The sequence below is a fragment of the Rhineura floridana genome, chromosome 4 (assembly GCF_030035675.1).
Source record: "Rhineura floridana isolate rRhiFlo1 chromosome 4, rRhiFlo1.hap2, whole genome shotgun sequence".
Taxonomy (NCBI): domain Eukaryota; kingdom Metazoa; phylum Chordata; class Lepidosauria; order Squamata; family Rhineuridae; genus Rhineura; species Rhineura floridana.
In genome coordinates this window covers 124,168,202-124,191,394 of record NC_084483.1, presented here as the reverse complement: position 1 = coordinate 124,191,394, position 23,193 = coordinate 124,168,202, and the positions used below count along the sequence as shown (strand labels likewise).

At 43.8% G+C, this 23,193-nt stretch overlaps 1 protein-coding gene across 10 annotated transcripts in view; it reads left to right on the top strand.

Annotated features, from left to right (window-relative positions):
* Window positions 1–23,193, top strand: part of PRKN (parkin RBR E3 ubiquitin protein ligase) — a 1,296,326-nt gene that overhangs the window by 1,112,202 nt on the left and 160,931 nt on the right. For 8 of the 10 annotated variants that reach the window (XM_061624330.1, XM_061624327.1, XM_061624337.1 and 5 more), the window contains one exon: window positions 15,978–16,127. The exons of 1 other annotated variant lie outside the window; for it this stretch is intronic. In XM_061624330.1, coding sequence (XP_061480314.1) covers window positions 15,978–16,127 — 150 coding nt within the window. Of the gene's footprint in view, window positions 1–15,977; window positions 16,128–17,703; window positions 17,789–23,193 lie in introns of those variants that run through there. One more of the 10 variants, XM_061624334.1, reaches the window with a different exon arrangement.

Sequence of the window (23,193 nt, the reverse complement as noted above, 5' to 3'; positions counted from 1 at the left end):
GGAGTGGTGTTTAATTCCACTGCCTTAATTGACAGTGGAGCCTCCACAAATTTTATTGATGCAAAGTTAGTCAAGCGTCATGGAATTTCCCAGTGGAAACTGGACGCTCCCCTAGCTGTGGAGACTATCGATGGGAGACCCCTGAAGTCAGGAGGGGTGACACAAGCCACGGAGGAAGTGAAACTTCAAATCCCTGGGCACGAAGAGTTCATTTCGCTATACGTGTCAGATCTCTCGAACTTTGAGGTGATTCTGGGAATGCCCTGGCTAGCAAAGCATGAACCCAAAATAAGTTGGAAGGAGGCGGTGGTGTGGTTCACCTCACAGTATTGCCAGAAGAACTGTCAACCTGAAGGAATCAAGAACACCTTAGCGGGGGCAGTGCAAGAGATTGAGCAAGTGACCCTGCCGCCAAAGTATGAAGAATTCAAAGATGTGTTTGATGAAAAAGAGGCAGAGACTTTACCCCCCCCACCGCCCTTACGACTGTGCGATTGATCTAGTGCCAGGAGCCAGCATCCCATCAGGGAGAATCTACTCTCTCACAGAGAATGAGAGGGAGGCCCTGAAGGAATTCCTGGATAAAAACCTGAGGCGAGGATTCATACGCCCCTCACAATCCCCTGCTGGAGCGCCACTATTGTTTGTGAAAAAGAAGGGGGGGAACTCAGATCCTGTAACGACTATCGCGCATTGAACCAGATCACCATCCCCAACAGCTACCCGCTGCCCCTGATCTCAGAGTTGCTGGACCGACTGCGCTCTGCAAAAATCTTCACGAAGTTGGATTTGAGAGGAGCGTACAATCTGATCAGAATGAAGGAGGGAGATGAATGGAAAACAGGATTCTTGACCGCTTACGGACAGTATGAATACCTGGTCATGCCGTTCGGGCTTTGTGGAAGTCCAGGAATTTTTCAAAAATTCATGAACGACGTGCTTAGAGACTTGTTGGACACGTATGTAATCCGTTACTTAGATGATATCCTGGTGTTCTCAAAGAACCAGGAAGACCACGACCAGCATGTGAAGACGGTGTTGAAGAGACTGAGAGAAAATCACCTGTATGCTAAATTAGAGAAATGTGGATTTGACCTCAAGTCTCTAGACTTCCTTGGATATCGAATCTCAGCGGAAGGCGTGGAGATGGACCCAGGGAAAGTAAGCTGCATATTGGACTGGGGCCAACCTGTCACCAAAAAGGATGTACAACGGTTTTTGGGGTTTGCCAATTATTACAGAAAGTTCATTCCAGGGTTTTCCAAATTAACAGCTCCTCTGACTGACTGTTTAAGGGGGAAGAAGAAGTTTCAATGGACAGAGAATGCCACCGAGGCCTTTGAGGAGCTGAAGAGAAGGTTTGCTACTGAGCCCATTCTGCGCTTTGCTGATCCGAACCGCCCTTTCGTAGTGGAAGCAGATGCTTCAGATTTTGCCATCGGGGGGGGTGTCCTGCTACAATTAGACCAAGAAGGGAAGGAGCTGCACCCCTGTGCGTACTTCTCTCGGAAGTTAAAGCCTGCAGAGAAGAACTACACAGTTTGGGAGAAGGAGCTGCTGGCCATCAAGGACTCTTTTGAAAACTGGAGACAATACCTAGAGGGGACCTCTCATCGAATTGAAGTGCGCTCCGACCACAAGAATCTTGAAAGCCTCCAAACAGCCAGAAAACTGAACCAGAGACAGATAAGATGGTCCCAGTTCTTCACTAGGTTTAACTTCAAGATTACTTACCATGCCCAAGCCAAAAACCAGAGAGCGGATGCCTTATCCAGACAGCCACAATACAAAGAAAGTGAATCCGAGGACCAGCCTCAGTACGTAATCCCGCCAGAGAAATTAACGTTGGGAGTATGCCAGCCTTCATGGGAAGAGGAACTCAAAAAGGCACAACAAGAAGATGCAGACATGCTAAAATATCAGCAGGAGACGGGACAAGGTCAAGACTCAGAAGTAACCTTTCACTGGAGAAATGGACTGTTATGGTTCAAAACCACCAGATATGTGCCAGAAGGGGAATTAAGGCTCAGAATCCTACGCCAGTGTCATGATTCCACCACAACGGGACACTTTGGGATTTACAAGACCATTCAGAACGTGGCCAAGGACTTCTGGTGGCCTAAAATGCGTCGGGATATTGAGAGTTATGTAAAGTCCTGCTCTGTCTGTCTGCGGACAAAAACACAAACAGGGACACCAGCAGGACTGTTACAACCGTTGCCTGTCCCACACGAACCCTGGAAGGACCTCTCCATGGATTTTATAACTGATCTACCCAAGTCCCAAGGAATGACAGCCATCTTAGTAGTGGTGGATCTACTTACCAAAATGGCACACTTTCTTCCTTGTGCAGGGGCCTTAGAGGCTAAAGAAACGGCCAAGTTATTCATCAAAGAAGTCTACCGGCTGCATGGATTGCCAAACAGCGTAGTCTCAGACCGAGGAACTCAGTTCACAGCCAAATTTTGGAGAGCAATGTGGAAACAGTTGCAGACGGAATTAAAACTCTCCTCCGCCCATCACCCCCAGACAGATGGGCAGACAGAACGCTTGAACGCCGTTTTGGAAAGATATTTACGAAGTTATGTGTCCTATCAACAGACTGACTGGGTATCATATTTGCATTTTGCAGAGTTCGCCTACAACAATTCTCTGCACTCCAGCACTCAACAAACCCCGTTCTTCGCTAATTATGGATTCCATCCTAAAGTCTTTCCAAGTAGCTCAGAAGGAATGCTGGTACCGGCAGCTGAGAACTTCCTTAAGGAATTGCAAGCAGCACAACAGACACTGAAACAGCAGTTAAACGAAGCCAAAACGGAGTACAAACGAGTTGCTGACCTGCACAGGAAGGAGGGGCCCCCCTTCAACCAGGAGACCAGGTATGGCTGTCCACCCGCTTCCTCCAGATGCTGGGCAAATGTAGAAAATTACAAGACAAGAGGGTGGGTCCTTTCGAAATAGAAACTCAAATCAATCCCGTGGCGTACCGACTGAAGCTGCCTGACACGTTTAAAATACATCCTGTGTTCCATCGATCCCTCTTAACGAAAGCCGCCCCTCCCAGTGAGTTACGGCCAGAGGAACCTCCCGGAGCTCCACTCCTGGTAAATGAGCAGCTTGAGTTTGAAGTTGGGGAGATCTTAGATTCCAGGATCAGACGCCACAAGCTGCAATACTTGATTCACTGGAAAGGCTATGGGGTGGCTGACAGATCATGGGAAGATGCAGCTCATGTGCATGCTCCAGAATTGGTAAAACTTTTCCATCAACGTTTTCCCCACCGTCCCAAGCCAGACAAGGGGAGGGGGGCACAGCTTGGGAGGGGGGATGGTGTCGGAAGGCAGAGCTGGGGTCCCAATCCCGGGGAGCTGGATCCCGGAGAGTTGGGAGAAGAGTATTCGGATGGATGGCAGAGGGAAGGGGGAGGAACTTCCCCCCTTTGGAGCGAAGACGAAACAGAGGAACTGCCAGTGATAAGGTCGCTTAGCGACGGGGAGCCTGAGCCCTCCCTGGACATTCTCACGCCTCCCCCTCTTTCAGGCTCAGAGCAAGAGGGGAAAGAGGGAGGGCTGCTCACAGCCGAAAAGCGGGGAGGCAGTTTACCATCAGCCCCTCCCCATCCCCCATCCTGGAATCGGAAACTTCAGAAGAGGAGGGGGTGATGCTTCCCCCCTCACCGCGCACACGCAGACAGCTGAAAAGACAGGAGAGAAGGGGGGGAAGGCGGGCAGTACCTGAGGGGCAGTTAAGGAGGAGTGAAAGATTGCGCGCCCGTTTGGCCTCTTCTTAAAGAACAGGTGGGAAGAAGTCCCTTGCTCTGTCAACTTTCTCCCAATGCCGCAGGACCTGTATCCCTGTATTGATTCATGAGAAAATGCAGTCTTTGTTTGGACATTACCCTAATAAAACACAAATTAACTACAATCATTGGTCTGGTTCCTGAGTCACATCCTGGGCCTGACAGGCACTGGGGAGGGGGTTGAGGGTCTTGAACCCAGGCCTCGCACCACAGCAGTCTGTTCCCGTGGCAGACCCAGGCACATTAGATGTAGTGGATCAAGGGGGCTGAAGCTCCAGCTGTAATACATTAGGTGGACCCCACAAGCCAATTGGGACATACCAGGCTTTGTAAAACTCTTCCAGTTATCTGCTCAGTCTGCCTAACTCTTCTCGCTAATGTTCATACAATGCATTAGGTTTAATACATAGTCTGCAGCTTTGGATGAGCTTTATTCTTACTCTGAAGTAACCACAGGGGCCAATCCGTGTTGAGATTGTATCACGTGGGGTGAGGAATCTTAACCCTTCCCAGCTGCAATTCCCCTTAAAGCTACACATACACACACAGCGGTTACTAGGAATGGTGGACAAATTTGATTCAGTTCACATTTAAAGCCAAGTCTATCAAATTTGCACTTTCTGAAACAATATGAGAACCAAAACCCAGCCATCCTTTGAAATTTGCACTTAAACAAATTTTGCAATGCAGTTCGCCAACCAAACAATGTTTACAAAATGTTTCATGTTTACTTTTTACCACTTCCGGTCTGATGTTTGATGGCGTCTGGTGAGTTTCCACTTAGCTCCCACTCCCGACCTAATACTCTTTAATCTTATTAAGGGAATTACAGGGCAGAATTAATCTAAATTGGTCGGGGAGTTACCCTGTGAATAGAGATTCATTACTACCTTTCTGTGAAGAAAAGGGGCTTTGTAAAACCAGACTGGACATCAGATGAATCACCGCAGTAGTGGCCTTGGGGAATAACATTTCTGGAAACCCTCAGCTTATCTTTCTTTTTCACCGCTGGCTGATAAACACTGCGAAGAATTTGTAAAACGAGTACAAAAGGCACAGCAGGCTGATTCTTGGCAAGCCTCGATATTGGAGCATTGCTAGTTAGTGGACTTTACATCAACCTGATGAAAACAACCTGATATCAGATCGGTGAATACCTTAGGAATGGCCAGGGCTATGATAAAAAATAAACATCGTAATGGTGCTGACAAGAAATGCGCGGAAAGCCCTGGGAGTTACTCCCACATTTGAGAGTATGCCCCACCGGAGAGTTCTGAGGAGGAGGGAACAAGCTCAAGTCTCCCCTCCTACTCAAAAGACAGAAAAGCCAGCTAAGGCTGGTGGAGGTCAACTAAAAATCACACATTTCTTTACTACTCTCCCCCATAACCAGACTGATGTGGACTCCTCACAAGCGCTACCTTATCCCCATGACTGGTCTTTTACTCTCAAGGACAACACTCAGTGGCAGCCAGGGGAGTATACAGCTTTAAATCTGGCCACCGAAATTGCAATGGCTGAGATCTCTCGAATAAAAAACCCAGTACAGCTGGAGGAACTTGAGGAGTATCCTAGAGCCTTAATGGGGAATACTTCGATTGATGATCCAACTTTGACATACCCTCTGGGATCAGGAGACGCTCGAGCAACACCGCTAAAGGAGGGATCCCCCTTGATAAGGAAACTGAAAAGGTCCAAGATATAAATATAAATAATACTCCTGAATCTCAACAACATAGGCAACCAGAAGTTGCTGGATCTGGATTATCATTAACAGACTGGCTGTTTTATGCTGGCAACTGAGATGGAGCATGTGAAAACCTTTTTGAATGAATGTAATCATCTGTTGATGACACTGGTTGAGCTGCATCAAAAGCTCGTATTACCCCCTCTGGCCGAGGAAACATCTAATTCCCAAAAGTACTCATTGATACCCTTCTCTAATGAGAAGGAGCACAGCTCCCTAAAAGTCACGATGTGCAGAAAAATAAGGTGGCGCCCTACCAACATAAAAAAAGTAAAAATCTGAAAAATCTAAAGCCAGTACACGGTAAAAAAAATGAACTTTAAGAGATTATTCGATCTGGTGGGTCAATCCCATGTACAGAGTACAAGGAAGGCGGCAAGTCCATCCCCCCAGAGTCATAGTAGGAAACCTCCTCCAGCTCCTAGCGAGGTTCATAATAACCAGGGTCCTCTTACTACTGCTCTGCCTCCCACCATAGTTCCCTCTACATGAGAGCAGGATCCATGGCAGGATGTTTTAGTGGGGGAGCACCTAAAACAGGCTCAGGTGGAAAATCCAAGGGTGGTAAAGTGGAATTTAACACTGAACCGGCATAAATTGGTATTTGCAAACTACCCCAAACCCAGTGGTTTATCATCTCAATCCGCGCTCAAACTCCATCTCGTGGAAACTTTAAAGTGCATTCCTTCATTCCATCTCAATATATGGGACATCAAACAGGTAGAATATCTATATTATAATGGCATCAAAGTGCGTGCCGTGGCCACCTTTTCCTCGCGGAAAATGGTGAGTCAAATTTTGAACAATAAGGAGGCCCTGGTTAAATTGGGTTTAGTAACTTTAAGATACTTTGAAAATAGGGTCCTGCCAATGGATTTAATCCCTCACTGCTGGCCACGCTTAAACTGCCTGCAAGAGGTGGTGCAGCAAAAAAAAAAGGACCACTCATCAATCTAGATATAGCGGTGATGAGTACCAGAGGTGGAGTTGTAGAGGCTGATAATCATAAAGGACATGTGGTATCTTTGACACAGAACTGGAGCCAAATCATTGGCGCCCCCCCTTGACCAGGAAGAAATAAGGTTGTTAGATTCCTTTGGCAATCTATCACCCAGAGGACGAAATGACATTCTGAGTAGATTCAACCATCTAAAGACACACCTTGTAAATATTCACATGTGGGCTCCTTATGGGCAACCCCCCGATCTGCAGAGCTTTAGAGAAGATGAGGAGCTAGGTTTGATCGGTCAAAAGATGGGAGTCCCCCCCCCACAGTTCAGCGGATTAAAAAGGCACACGTTTGTCCAACTAAACCCTGCAATCTAGCGTCTCCTGAGACACCACTCTCTCCCTCCACAATGGCAGGAAAGGTCAACGCTATTTCTCCCAACAGCTGGCTCAAGATGAGGTTCCTGGAGGAGGTAGAGTTGGGTTTGACTGAAAGCACCCTCCCCATCCTGCCGGTGCCAGTAGAGGCAAAGTTACATCATGCCCAGAATCTATTAGCCACAGACTCGACTCGTCGTGATCCCGATACGGATGTTAGGGGGAAAGGTTCATTTGTCCCAGCCATAGCCAGCATACAAGCTAAAGCAAATGGTTGTGTCTGCGTTTCCAAAGAAGCTGACACAATTTGCCCAGACTGACAATTATCGATCATATCATGGAACATAATGGGATGGGATAGTAAATCTCTGGATGTGGACCTGGGCTCATTCCTTCAAAAATTCAAGATCGTGTGTCTCCAAGAAACCTGGGCGACGCAAGATAAACCTCCATCTCTCTACGGCTTTCGAGCCTTTTCTAACCCAGCGGTAAAATATAACTCTAAAGGATGTGGTAGCGGTGGTCTTAGCATTTTTATCTCTGTGGATCTGCTGGTAGAGATTCAGATATTGAACAATAACTGCCCACAATATGTTCAGACCCTGAGGATAACGGGGACGCCCATAGGATCTCTCATCTGTATTAATGTTTATTTCCCCCCCTGCCATAGCTAGGTATGTGGGTTACAGATGTATCTGGGACCAATTGTCAGATATACTGCTCCAGTTGGAGCTCAAATTCCCTAATGCTAGATTGATTATCTGTGGAGACTTCAATGCTAGGATGGGGGGCATTGGGTTCACATCAGAGGTCTCTTCGAATCAGGGGCCTAGTTTTCAAGCCCCTCTGATTAACAGGATATTTCAGGATCAAATGTCTAATAAGCAGGGTCGGAGATTGGTGGAGCTACTGCAGCTGCACCATCTGGAATCTTTACATGGCTCTGGTGTTGATGAGACCAATGGTGCTTTCACTTATTTGACTAACAGGGGTGCCAGTACAATAGACTACGTGTTTGTGTCTAATACTATATTCCCAGAGGTGTTAAGGTTTGGTGTGGTTAACAGGGTGGAAAGCGACCATTACCCCTAGTGTCGTTTCTGAGGTTTTTGCAACCTATGCTCCCTCTTCCCCTGTTAAGCTTTGTGGGAATTCAAGTTGCAGAACGGAGACTACGGTGGTCTATTGTCATCCACTCCTCAGTATCGCATCTTCTGGCCAGTAACACCCTTCAATCTCTTAGACAAGAAATCCTAGAATCAGAGGCTGATGTTCTGATGTTATATCAATCTATTTTGTCCCACCTCAGGCCTATGTTGATTCAGAAAAAACATTTTACGGCCTCTTGGCTCTCGAGTAATAGATGGTTTGACTATGAATGTAAACAAGCCCGGAGATTGACGATGAACTATGCTTGGCGGGCAATCAGAAATCCCGTGAACTTTTCTCATGACCTTTTAGTGTCTTTGAGATCCTCATATAAGTCACTGATAAAACAAAAAAAGGAAATATATGCTAGATCTCAATGGCAAAAACTAGGACTAGCAATGATGGAAAGAAAGGAGAGCCAGTTCTGGGACTTGATGGCCAAGGGGATGCGTGCACCCAGACCATTAATACCTGGTCAGATTCCTGAAAATGTCTGGCATGCCCATTTCAGCAAACTTTATATGTCCCCATCAGTAGATACCAAGGCTTGCCCCTCCCTAGAAGAGCTAACCATGCCCCAGTGGCCCCCTGTAATGGCCACGCAAATTAAATCGCTTATAACTACCCTTAGATCGGGCAAAGCTCCGGGTGAGGACATGTTACCCTCTGAAGTATTTAAAAACTTCCCGGATTGGTGGACTCCTATTTTGGCCAAGCTGTTTACTCAAATTAACAGCTCTGGCATTTTGCCGGAGGGCTGGAACCAGAGTATTGTTTTTCCAATCCATAAAAAAGGGGAGAGGCAGGATCCTAATAACTATTGGCCAATTAGTCTCGTTGATATAGGCACAAAACTCTACAGCAAATATCTCCTGGGAAGCCGATAACAAAATCATTTTTCCTGAACAAGCCGGCTTCAGGAAAGGGCAAAGTACCATTGACCATTGTCCATTGTCTAACACTCTACTTTATAGCTAGACAGAGTGTGCTTGGCCCCACAAAACATCTTTACATAGCGTTTGTTGATTTGGCAGCTGCTTTTGATTCTATAGATAGGCCTATGTTGTGGGCCAAGCTGGCCAAAACTAATATCGACAGGCGGCTCTTGTTTCTCATAAGAACATTGTATTCTAATACTAGCGCAAGAGTAAGGGTAGGAATCTCTGGCTCATTAACAGACCCTATCATAGTTAATAAGGGGGTAAAGCAGGGGTGCCTTTTAGCTCCTTTTCTTTTTAACCTATATCTAAATGATATAGTTACAGAATTATCGGGCCCAGACTTTTTTCCCCCTTCTCTCGGAAGACGGGAAGTATCGATGCTCCTTTACGCAGATGACATGCTTTTATTATCCATCACCCGCAAAGGTCTAAGGAGACTACTTTCGAGCCTTGATGTCTACTGCGCAAAGGAAAAACTGGTGATCAACTACTCGAAAACCAAGGTGATGGTGTTCGGCAAAAGGCACCTTAACATCAAGTGGTCAATTGGTGGGCACCAAGTAGAACAATGCACAGTTTAAGTATTTGGGCATACACTTTGCGGACAATCTTTCTTGGGAAAAGCATATTGATTTCTCCAAAGTTGCCGCACTAAGATCATGTGGAGCCATACTCAAATTCTATCGTACTGCTGGTGGCAATCTTATTATCCCTGCTTTGAAAATTTTCCAAAGCAAAGTTCTTGCACAGATTCTGTACGGAGCAGCAGTTTGTAGCTGGGAGGAATCCTATCTGTCCGCCCTAGAGGTTATTCAAAATAGCTTCTTGAAAAAACTTTTGTTACTACCCGCTGGTACCTCAGCTGCGCTACTTCGTGCAGAGTCAGGTTTACCCCCAATTAGAGCCCGAATTCATTGCGCCCTGATTAATTATTGGAGATCTATAAAGGAAGCACCGACCAAGATATTAATGAAATCTGGTTTTGAAGTGGCTGCTGTGGATAAGTTTTGGTCTTCCAGACTAAATAGTTTCTATCATTTATATCATATCCCTCCACAGGAACAGCTAAATTCCCCCAACAGAATAAGGCTCCAAGAGGCAATTTTTGGGCACTGTGCCTGGATAGACAGACTGGCAATTAATAATTCCAAAGCTTCCATGTGGTACAGAGTCTTTAAGCACGACCATTCTAGAGCAAGATATTTGGCTCAGCCCTTATCGATAAATCTCAGGCAGGCATTTACGGCGTTAAGATTCCAAACGATGCCAAAAGTGGTGCTGGACAGCCGTTACAATCTGGTTCCATGGTGCCAGCGACTGTGCATCTGTGGTGCTGAGGTAGTTGAAGACCTGCCCCATTATTTACTGGCGTGCCCTCTGTATCTACATCCCCGAGCTAAATATTTGACTGGTTTGTTGCCCCGGTCGTGTTTGGCCCTGGAACATAATGTAATTTCCCTTCTTTTGTGTGATAAGGATCCCTCGGTCTCTTATAGGGTTGCCCTTTTCGCCCTTGCAGTGCAAAAGCTTAGGGCGAAATATATTGCAGAGCAAATGACTAAGTGTTCAGGAGATACGCTTTAATAAAGTTGTGTTTCACAGCCCGCTGATTGGTAAGCGGTGAACTAGGTTTTTAACCGAGGCTTCTTCGGTACATTCGTATTTTATAAATATTTTATGTATTTAAAATTGAGCTGTGTTGTGGTGTGTGACATGCGATGGCCTATGGCTATGCAATAAAGTTTTACTTACAAAAATGCATATATTGTGGGAAAGTGTGCATAAAAATGAACACATATTGGACATGACATATACAAATGTATTATATTAGGAGAGATTGATTGCAAAAATGTGTACCTTAGTCAAAGATGCATACAAAAATGTTTTTGCTAGGAGAAGTTGGTACTAAGATTCTGAGGAGTCTTTGTTTTATTATTATGAAGGCTGATAAAATATGGATTGGACAGGAATAGACTATGATGTCACATACTCTTTTATGGTCTTGTCCTTTCATAAACTGACATCATCTTTACTGCAGAATATACACAATCTTTACACAATATGTATGTTTAAGATCGGTGAAAAGTGACAGCCTCACATTTCTCCTCTTTGCTTACTTGTGATGCCTCTAGGATTTCATTCACAGCTGATAGGTACAGAGCTTCAGGGAGTGAATTTGGCCTGGGAAAAGAAATATTTATTTAGGTTAAAAGATTTTTTTTGTTAATGGTCATCCAATCTCATTAGAGCAAATTAAGTTGAAAGTGAGTACTATGGAACTTCACTGGCTTCAGGAACATCAGCTTAAAGGGCTTTTAACAGCTCAGACTTTGAGGATGCCGGCCTGTGGAGACATTACTGATTTGAAAATGTGTTTGTTCGTTGGGAAAATTAGGAATGGGGCTTGATATCAACTATTTATTCTGTGTTATTGGATGTTTTTACTGCCCTCCTTTTGGGTCCTAAAACTATTTGAGAATATGAGATGCATGAAGCTTTTCCACAGATGGCATTGGATGCCTCTACAGATTTGCCATATAACCTCTAGTTTGAATTCAGATTGTTGGCGTGGAACCTTTTCCTACTTATGTTGGGACTGCCTGCCTGTGCAAACTGTTTGGAATGCAATTTATTTGCAAGTTTCTCATATTTTTGATTGTACAATTGTTATGACTCCACATTTGTTGTTGCTAAAACTCTGGGATAGTCACATAAAAAAATTAGCTCAAAGGAACTTTTGACATGGATGTTAACCACTGCCAGACTATCAATAGTGCACAAGTGGAAGACTGCACAAAATTTGGATTTACAACTTTGGTATAAGAAGCTATGGAAATTTTGGAAAAATTTACCCATGATTTGATGGTCTCTGCAGGAATAGAACAGCATGAAAACTTTTATGCAAGATGGTGGGACTTTATTTCTTATGTTACTGTTAGTAATGCTTTGAATTCCCTTCCAGTGCTAATGTGTGAAATATGGATGTCATGATGTTACTTTATGTAATCATTATCTCTGTATTGACTTTTGTGGAGTCATCAGAGTGATGCACTCCAATATTTATTTTGCTTATATTGTAATATTTTTGTGTTGTCTGTTTGTTCATATAAAAACCCCTTTTAGAAATGCTGAGGACTTTTCATTTAAAAAAAACTGCTGCAGTAATAGGAGAACTTAATTTAAATTGGAAAAATGAGAAACTGCAAGAACCAAAATGGACAGATCCTTCCATCCCTAGAGTTTACAAAAGTAAAAGAAAAGGGGGGAGAAGGCCCCATTCGGATCAGGGGCCTCTGTGTGTGTACTTTTGAGTAAGAAAACATAAATACACACATGCTGCAGGCTTTATATTATTATACAGCCACTGTTGTGGCTGTATACTATAGCCAGCATGGATTTTTTGCATACCGCAATGTTAAATTGAAAATACCCCCCATGACATTCTGATGCTTCCCATAAGCTCAGTTCAAAACAAAACCTTACAAAACTTATAGTCCTGAACTCAGAAATGCTTGCTTAACAAACCTGTACATTTTCATGGTGATACACGAAAGTCAGAGAGAATCGAGAGTTCAAAGTCTAAAAAGAAGGAGAAGAAACCCATACCCCTCTTGGACTTTTTTCTGTCAGAATTCTCATAATTTGTTGAAAATCATTAAAAATCAGCCATATTTACAGAGTACCTGTAATCCTGTTACTTACCTTGCCCCATACTCTGACCTTCATTGTCTGCAGTTTAAAAGTTAAATAAAGGCCTGGCTGATTTTTAATTAATTTAAGAAATTTTGGCTTGAACTCAATGATAATGTCAGGTATTATCAGTAAGAACCAATTGTCAGTGTTCTAAAAGCCAGACTCACAGCTGCCAGGCTTGCCTAATCAGGGGGCCACACCCACATCAGACTTTGATTTCATGTGAGACAGTCATGGCTTCCCCCAAAGAATCCTGGGAAGTGTAGTTGTGAAGGGTGCTGAGAGAAGACTCCTATTCCACTGACAGAGCTTCAGTGGCCAGACTGGTTTAACAGTCAGCCACTCCGACTGAAGCTCTGTGAGAGGAACAGGGCATCTCCTAGCAACTCTCAACACCCTTCACTAACTACACTTCCTAGCATTCTTTGGGAGAAGCGATGACTGCCTAAAGTGAAATAACAGTCTGGTGTGGATGTGGCCAGGGACAGCTTTGGTTTAAATTTGGGTGAGATGCTACATGTGCCTGCTGTAGAATAAAAAGGTGAGGGAAACGCTGAAAAAGAATGATACTGTTCACAATGTTTTCCTTTTGTAAACAAAAGGGGCTTCCCCTCTGCCCAGTGCCCATCCATCCAATCTTCTCCCCCTCCTCCCGTCCCCCTCCATTCCCCCCCTCCTCCCCTCCCCCTCCATTCCCCCCTCCTCCCCATGGTCAGTTTTACCTATCCTAAGCATGATTGCACAGGGGTAAATACCACTGAACTCAATAAGCATGCATATGATCAAACCTGCCCTCCCTTCCACCTCCCTTTGCCCCCTCCAATCCTCTCCCCTCCCCCTCCTCCACCCCCATGGTCAGTTTTACCTATCCTAACCATGATTGCATAGGAGTAAATCCCATTGAACTCAATAAGCATGCAAATGATGAGACCTGCCTTCCCCCTCTTTCCTCTCCCTCCCTCCTCACTCCTCTCTTCCTTCTTCCTCCTCCCCTGCCCACTCCAGCCCTCCCTCCCCTCCTGGTCAGTTTTACCTATCCTAAGCATGATTGCACGGGAGTAAATCCCACTGAATAAGCATGCAAATGATCAAATCTGTCCTCCTCCCCTCCCCCTTCTGTCTGCTCGCATCCCCCTCTGTCCTCCCTCCATTCCCTTCTCTGCCTCCTCCCCTCCTCATCCCCTGTGGTCAGTTTCACCTATCCTAAGCATGATTGCAGGAGAGTAAATCCCACTGACCTCAATAAGTATACAAATCCATTCCCAGCAAACCTGCACAGGATCCCATTTCTTACTTCCTAGATTAAAAAGCAGAGAAAATCACTAATAGGCAGAAAACCTTGAGGTTTAAGAACGTACCTATAGCCTATAGAGGCACATGTTACCAAATTCTTCCAAGCTACACAGAAAGTGGATTGGACTGTGAAAGACCAACCCAAATTGTGTTTGCATTTTGACAAATGTGTAGGGCAGTACAATATCTCAGAGAGGAGGTCAGGTCTCCTCCTGCTCCCCTGGTGCATTCACTATAGCTGTAGAGTTTCCCTGCTTTTTAAAGTTTGATAAAAATATCTGTGGGCTATAGGTATGTTCCTAAACGGCAAGATTTTTTTGCCTATTAGTGAATATAACAATAAGCATGGGCTTTTTCAGTGGTGGCTCCCCATCTGTGGAATACTCTTCCCCAGAGAAATATGCCTGGCACCATCATTTTCAATTTTTAGGCAGAAGGTTAAGACATTTTACTTTAAATTAGCCTCTACTCTGGGATTCAACTTTTAGTAGGGTGGGGTAGGACTTACTGTGCTATTGGATGTGCATTTTAGGAATTTTGAATTGTACCTCATTTCAAATTTGGTTGTTAATTAATTTTATCTGGTTGTGTTTCATTTTGTTATCAAGTCACCTTGAGATATTTCTTTTTTGTATAGTGACTAACAAATGTGGTGGTGATGTGCAGTTTGACTGTCAGTGAGATATACTGGTGCCCTGCCCTCCTGGACTGCCTGCTCTGTTGTCTGACCCCTATCCTGGCTTTCACCACATAATCTGCCTCTGCCCCTTTGGTTCTTGTTGCTTATTATCAGCTGCAGCCTGTCTCAGTGTCTGGCAAAGGTAGCTTTGTATTTAAGTGCTAGCCTGGCATCCATAGGCAACAAGGAACTGCATGTAGGCAAGTGAGCAGGCTTGCAGAGAAGGGGCAGAATGCTCCATCTCTCCTCCGTGCTCTGAGCATAGGAACCAAGGAAGCTGCCAGTGGAGAGTAGCTCCTTCTTCCATGCTCTGCATAGATGCGCAGCTGGGCTGCTGCAGGAGGGACATGGCTGCCATTCTCCAGCAGGCTAGTAAAGGTTTTTTTAACGGGTTAATTATTGTCATGAGCTTTTTTTACAAGGCTAGCTGTGTCCTGACAGTGTTTTATGGTGAAATATCAGTTCCCACTAGGGTTGCCAGGTTCCTGGCCTGAGACTGATCCTGTATCTTTAGGAGAAGAGAAAGTCAGCCAAATGCAGGTGTTCTTGCAACATTGTAATGAGAAAAACCACAAGGTAGAATTCTCCCTTCCCTCTGCACAACTTTTAAAGATACAGAAGACGGAGGCTGGGCCTGGCAACCCTAGTTCCCACAGACTAGCAACAATGAGACCCAATAGGCCTAGCCATTGCTATATGATGAATTGACTATTAATCCCATAGTGTGCCTGCAAATTTTCTGCACTGCTCAGGATTGTTTGTTTTGCAGCTAAGGCATTGTGGAAAAGATTTCCTCAAGACAGAGAAGTAACCTAATAAATTAGTTCACTGAACTTAGTGTTTGAAAAACAAACAAACAAAATCAATATTTTATCTGTGCCCCACCTTCAAAAGTGTGTAGATTTGAATCAGCCTGTCACATTAACTTCTGATGCCCTCCAGAAATATTTTTAATACAACTCCCATAACGCCTGGTGTTTGACCTGTTGCCTGAGGCTGATGGGCCTTATAGTCCACAACCTTTAGAGGGCCACTGGGTAGAGAGGCTTGTATTAAATTCTTTGGTGAGCAAGACATTGTGCAAGAGTGGTCTCTTCATTCTATTCTCAGCCCTGCTTTCCCCCACAGTCTCGGAAGCAGAAACTTAGCACTGCATGCACAGCTAGCAGGAAAGAAGCAAGAATGGACCCCTGAATGCTAAATCCTACTTATGATGAGCTTAAAAACTCTTCACTACTCATATGAAACAAGGTGGTTTTTCATCCTCTGGTTAACTGAATAAATGAATGGAAGATGTTTGTCAAATATGTAATTGCTTATTAAACAGGTTTTTTTTTTCCTTTACAGTATAACCGTTACCAGTGCTATGCTGCAGAAGAATGTGTTCTGCAGATGGGTGGTGTCCTGTGTCCTACCCCAGGATGTGGAGCTGGCCTGCTTCCTGAACCAGAAGTGAGAAAGATAGTGTGTGAGCCAAGTAATGGAATGGGCTGTGGGGTAAGAAAAAGGCACCTTCCTAATAGTTCCATGGCAGTCAGTTGAGGTTGTGAAGTAAAGGGGAATGGGGAAATTCTGAATTTCTCTGTCTCACTGATGACTCTGAATTGCTCTTTGTGGCAGTATAAGCAGATCCCAATAAAAAAAAATTAATTCACTGCTGCAGCACAGAAATGACCGCTTTGTCATATAAAGTACGTCTGTCCCAGAATGCTTTGCTTTAATTGGCTTGTGAAGTTGCTGATCTAAGTATTTACAGTGAAGAGTGGGACTGTGCAAATGACAAGCCAAGAGCTTTGACTCTTTTTAAAACTTCCAGCCGTCAGCATAATGGTAAAGGTTCCAGAGCCAAAGAATTTGTTATTAGCAGCACTCTATTTAAACATGTTTCGGAGAGAGAAGGCGAGAAAGAGTCAAGGTAGTAAAATGTCACTGAGTGTTTTGAGCAAATCAATGAAGATTAATGCAGATATCCTGATTGTGTTGAATGAACACTGGTTTTAAATAAGTGTGGTCTGAACTGGAGTGGATTGCACCAACACAGAGATTGCTTCTTCCTCTTCCCTTGTTACATCAGCAAAAGTACAGCTAGTCATCAGCACCCTCCATCAAATAAGACAAATTAGAACATATAGCAGGCCCTGTAGATGGCTGCTCTGTAGCCCTAGATTTCAGGATCCACATATTAACACCAATCCATGCATGGGGGGGAGAGAGATGATACAGCCCTCCTCGGACTGCACCACTTCAGGAAGGGTGGGGTTGCATTACTGAACACTCCTCAACATCAAATCCTCTCTGTTGCACCTTGGACCTGGCTTTCTTGCAAACTAGCATTTCTCTTCTACATGCAGCATGTTATATTTAAATGGTGAAAAATCCCAGACATGTGAGTCCTATGTTCCTGCTTGGGAACAAGATAAAGCTGAAGGAGACAAACCATGGCTTAGCTCAGAGCAGCAGCAGAACTGAAGGAGGAGCAAAGCAGCCATGATTTTGGAGTCCACGCACATTTGTGCTAAGGCATGGTTTGGCTTAGCATTGCATGCAAGGTGTGCCATTATGTGGAGGCGTTATGTTCAGAGATAACAATTACATTCCTAAAATAATGTTTTTTCTTGTAAAGGACCAATGACCCCCATTGTGTTACTCTTTGCCTTTGAGGAGCTTCTGACTATATCTTCAAGAGATTAATATTGGACATCCTCTGTAAGATTTATTTTAACTCAGATTTAGATATGAAGAAAAATGTTTTGCCATTCCACACACTGCATACCTAAAAATGATCCTTCAGCTGGCTTTACTGTTGGCTAATCCTTTATTCATAAAAATAATAATTTGATTTCCCAAGGTGTTACCATTTGTTCTTCCACCTTCATTGCCATTCATCAGACCAATCTCTCCTGCTTTCATAGCTGAGATGTAAAACATTGACATGTTTAACAGAGGAAAACAGCAAGAAAAAAATGGAAGCCATTATACTCTGTGCCACCTAGCCTGACTGGTAAAAAAGCTGGAGTAATCAAGGCTCATGAGAGCTCAATAAATAACGCATCTTTGTTTTGTTTTGTACTAGACTAGCATATTACTTCCTATATGTCAAAAGGATGTTTACTGTTCAAAGGGGGAGAACTCCTTCTCATGATAAGGTTAAGGCTGAGCATCAAGAAAGAATACATTAGTTGCCTATTACAATGGATACTTTTATCAGGTACATAGGTATTTCACACCCCTATCAGTATTCACAGTACTAATTTTAATTTGTAGCAATGGAATGAAAGTGTAACAGCAAGAGGTTGAATAGGATTCTTAGGGACATGTGCAGCGTTCTTAATGCTGGCAAATGCCACTAGTGCAATGCAATAAGATGAAATTGCATATCTGGGTGGCAAGCAGTTAGTATTTGATACAATGTACAGGTTTATTTCTATTAATAGTGCATAATGATTTAATTTATGTGAATTCCGATGCAAACTGAACTGACCCACATTTCCTGAACTAATGTGCAGATGAGAATAATAAATAATAAAATTTAATTTATAGGCCGCCTATCTAGCCAATGGCTACTCTAGGCGGCGTACAATAAAATGTAATAAAATACAATAACAATATAGCCAGTACAGTACAGTAAGAATTACAGTATTTAGTAGATTGTTCGTATTACAGTTCCAGAACTAATTCATCTTGGAAGTCTCAAGGATCGTAAAGGCCTGATGAAAAAGCCACGTTTTCAGGCCCCGGCGAAATATGTCTAGGGAAGGGGCATGTCGAAGATCTATTCGGAGGGAGTTCCAAATCGTGGGGGCCGCCACAGAAAAAGCCCTCTCCCGAGTCCTCACCAACCTAACTACCTTAGTTGGCGGAACTGAGAGAAGGCCCTGAGTGGCAGATCTTGTAGGGCGGCATACTTTATGACGTTGGAGGCGCTCCTTCAGGTATACTGGGCCGGAACCGTATAGGGCTTTAAAGGTTAATACCAACACCTTGAATTGAGCCTGGAGTACAACTGGAAGCCAGTGAAGATTGTATAACACTGGGGTAATATGATCATAATGGCGGCTGTTCGTAAGTAAACGGGCCGCCGTGTTTTGTACCAGTTGTAATTTCCGGACTGTTTTCAAGGGTAACCCCACATAGAGCGCATTGCAATAGTCTAAACGAGAGGTGACCAGCGCATGTACTACGAGTGGGAGCTGGTGGACAGGAAGGTAGAGTTGCAGCCTCCGGATGAGACATAGTTGACCCCAAGCTGCCCGGCATACTGATGAAACCTGAGCCTCCATGGTCAGCCCGGAATCAAGAATCACCCCGAGGCTGCGGACCTGGTCCTTCAGGGGCAGTTTTACCCCATTAAACACCAGGTCAATATTTCCCAACCCTCCTTTGTCTCCCACGAGCAGTACCTCCGTTTTATCAGGATTCAGCTTTAGCCTGTTCCTTCCCATCCATCCACTCACGGAGTCCAGGCACTTGGACATGGTCTCCACAGCCAACTCTGGTGAGGACTTAAATGAGAGGTAGAGTTGAGTGTCATCCGCATATTGGTGGCACTGCAGCCCAAACCTCCTGACGATAGCTCCCAGCGGCTTTACATAAATGTTAAATAGCATGGGAGAGAGGATAGAACCCTGTGGCACACCACAGTTGAGGGGCCAAGGGTCTGAAACCTCATCTCCCAATGCCACCTGCTGGTGTCTATCGGAGAGAAAGGAACGGAACCAGTTTAATACTGTGCCTCCTATTCCCAATCCCTCCAGACGATCCAGTAAGATACCGTGGTCGACGGTATCGAAAGCCGCTGAGAGATCAAGGAGGACCAGAAAGGTGAATTCTCCCCTATCTAGTGCCATCCTCATATCATCCACCAGGGCAACCAAGGCCGTTTCAGTTCCACGTCCAGTCCTGAAACCCGATTGGTATGGATCTAAATAATCTGTTTCATTCAAGTGCGCTGACAGCTGATTGGCCACCACTCGTTCAATGACCTTGCCCAAGAATGGTAAATTTGAAATGAGAACACAATTATCCTTTAGTTTTCACACTTCTCTGAATTTTGCGATATTGTTCTCAGCTCAAAGAATTACCACAATGTGTTAAAATACGTATTTTGGGATAAAATACATTTAGAAATGTATACATTGAGATAAAATTAGGTTTTAAATAATATTTTGTAATAAAATGTATTTAAGTACATACTTAAATACAAATTTAATGCAGCTTAATGTGGGAATGGATCAGACTTATGAATGCACGCTGCAAAATTGTCATGGACTGGAAATAGATTGATCCATCCCAACAGTGAGGCTGTTTGCTTGATTTGTTAGTTCCTTTCCCCAACCTTGCTTCAAATCTGTTTACTTACCTAATGAATCCAAGCAATTTGCAATAAAAACCCTCTTGCATGTTACTGCGAGAATCTGTCATTGCTTACTGTGAATTGTCAGCATCTGTCAACCCAAGATGTAAGCTGTAATATTAATTATAATGTATTAGAATTGTAATTGATATTATATTAGTTACAATGCGGAAGCAACAGAAGTAGCAACTGGTTCCAGCTGTCTGGGGGCTCCTGTTAATGTCTTTAACTTGTTTCCGTCTTTATCCTTTGATTATGTAAAGTTTAAACCAGCCTGAGATTGGAGTGGTTACTTGAACAATGAGAACCTGCCTGCACTCAACATAGTGAGGTCCTATACGCCACATTCTTTCTCAATCACATGCCATCCCTTCTTCTCTTCTTCTTTCTCACTGTTTTCTTGGCTTAGGCCATTAGAACATAAGAAAAGCCTGTTGGATCAGGCCAGTTGCCCATCTAGCCCAACATCCTGTTCTCATAGTGGCCAACCAGATGCCCATGAGAAGCCCGCAAGCAGGACCTGAGCGCAACAACACTCTCCTATCCTGTGGTTTTAAGCAACTGGTGTTCAGAAGCATGCTACCTTCAACAGTGGACGTAGCTATCAGGGTTAGTAGTCATTCATAGCTTTATCCTCCATGCATTTGTCTAGTCCTCTTTTAAAGCCATCCAAGTTGGTGGTCTGAACTGAAGCCCTGGCAAGACAGCATTATGCAGATTAGGTCTTAGAGGTAATAGGTTAGGTTGAACTGAAAATAGTCTGAAACAAAAACTAGTAAATGACATACATTATTTCCTATTCAGCATCCAGCATATATCAGTGGCAATGCAGATATTAGTATTCCATGTAGCAAGGAGAATTCAATTCATATCTGTCCCACTTGCCTCAGAAACTATGGAATTGGGCGGTTTGGGTCTCCTAATTGCAGAATGGCAAGAAGGCTCCACAAAGATGAAGCATCTTAAACCTGAGGCAGTTTATTCTGCTGTATACATCACTCTTACCACTTATATTTACCTAATCATCTGACTTCCGATATTTCCATTTCATGACTGACATATAAATATGTGTGTATGAAAAACAACAACAATCCAAGAACCCATAACCTATTAAGAGCCAGTGCAGTATAGTGTTTAGAGTAGCCTTTTCCACCTTGGTGCCTTCCAGATGTTCTTGGACTACACTTCCCATCTTTTACCATCCCTGACCATTGCCATACTGGTTGGGGCTCCCGGAAGTTGTAATCCAACAATATCCAGAAGGCACCAGGTTGCAGAAGGCAGCATTAGCTCAAATCCCTGTTCAGCACTGAAGCCCACTGGGAGACTTTGGGTCAGCTGTTAAGTCTCAGCTTAGCCTGTCTCACAGTGGGTATACCATCTGTTGGAAATGCTTTGATTTGGATTCCTGCATTGAGCAGGGGGTTGGACTTGATGGCCTTATAGGCCCCTTCCACTATTCTATGATAACATGAAGAGATGGATCAGAGCTTGGAAGATTACTTTTAAAAAGGAATAAATTACAATTACTGTTACATGCCCCCCCAAATAAATTACCATTACAATTACAATTGTTCTCAAAGGAATTGATTGCTTTACCATTACTCAAAAGTAATCACTACAAATACACCTAAGTTACTTAAAAAAAAAACTAGAGTGCCTACACAGTGCTGGCCTAGGCTGTTGCACACCTAAGTAGCCTAAAACAACATTAAAAATAATCACACACACACAGGTAGTAGAAAAATTCTTTTTATCAATAACATAGCAGTGGTGGTCTTTCCACTGGTAAGGGAGGCAGGGACGGAGGCAGAGGCCACTGCTCAGATCTTTGCACATCAGATCAAGTGCAACACACACACACACACACACACTCAGCCAGCAAACATAATCTGTCTCACTCAACCACGTCCTGGACCCTGCCCTGCCACCAACTAAGGGACACCCACCCAAGCAAACATTTTCCCCTGAGATGCAAAAAAGTTAAAACACTGGAAATGCAGTACAGCAGCCAGGGAGGGTGGCAGAGGCCGCTTTGCGTACCAAATGCAAACACAGTATTCACACACACACACACACACATGTTGTCATCTTTCACCTCCATGGTTCTTTATCTCCATCCTGCTGCTGCCCCCTCCTCCTTTATCCATTTTCTTGCCCTCTGGCTCCTTTCTCCCTCCACTCCATTCTTCTCCACCACCATCCATTTTTTTAAACAATTGTTTTCTCCACTCCACCCCCATCTCACTCTCCACCTCCTCCCTCATTGCCTCCTACCCACCCACAGAGCACAAGGGAAGAATGATGCTGCACAGAAGCCCAGTTTGAGGCATATGATTTTCATCCACAAATCAGAGGAGCAGAAGACTTCCCCTGGTCTCCCCCTCAAGTAATGCCCAAAAGTAATGCTGGAAACATTACAATTACTCCTCAAAAGTAATAAAATTACTCCTTGTTCTGTTACAATCAAAATGTAAAGGAATTACTCATTGTTCCTCAAAAAAGTAATAAATTACAAGCAATTTGGTTTTTGTAACTAATTACTTCCAAGCTCTGAGATGGAGAACATTGCGTATCACCCTGATCTTGTTGGAAAAGCTCATGGGAGGTGAGTATTATTAGTGGTGGTGGTGGTGTTTTAAGTATGATGCGTGGAGGAAGAGCTCTTTAGCCCATTTATAATTGTTTAAAATGGAAATAATGAGGATGACCATTCTCAAGCAACAAAATAAGATATTTCTTCTTCCTTATACTTCGGATTCTTCACCTCTTCTTCATTTGGTTCCAACCACACTTTTAAGAAAATGTGCTATAAATATATTATTATGAGCAAGGTAACGTTGGAGAACATTGCTGAGATTAAAGAGCTGGCTCACAGCAGAATTGTTTCAGGACATCATGTTGTGACTTTTTTTCCCAAGGGGAATGAAAATGAGATAGACATTTCTCATTATTACTAAATGCTGAGTTGCTAGCATTATGCCACAAGCTCTCTAGGCGGTAATTGTGTATAGCTTTCTTCTATTGAGTGGGCACTCTTGCCTGTAGAAAGTGGGATTCCATCTTGTTGACACATTATGCTTTGCTTTCTAAGCAAGTTGTTTCATTGCTAAAATATGACACACTTTCCTAGGATGACTGAAATACTGTTTTCTAGTAATGTCTAACATGTAGTGATCTGTCAGAAGCACAAGAGCCTTCAACATGGAC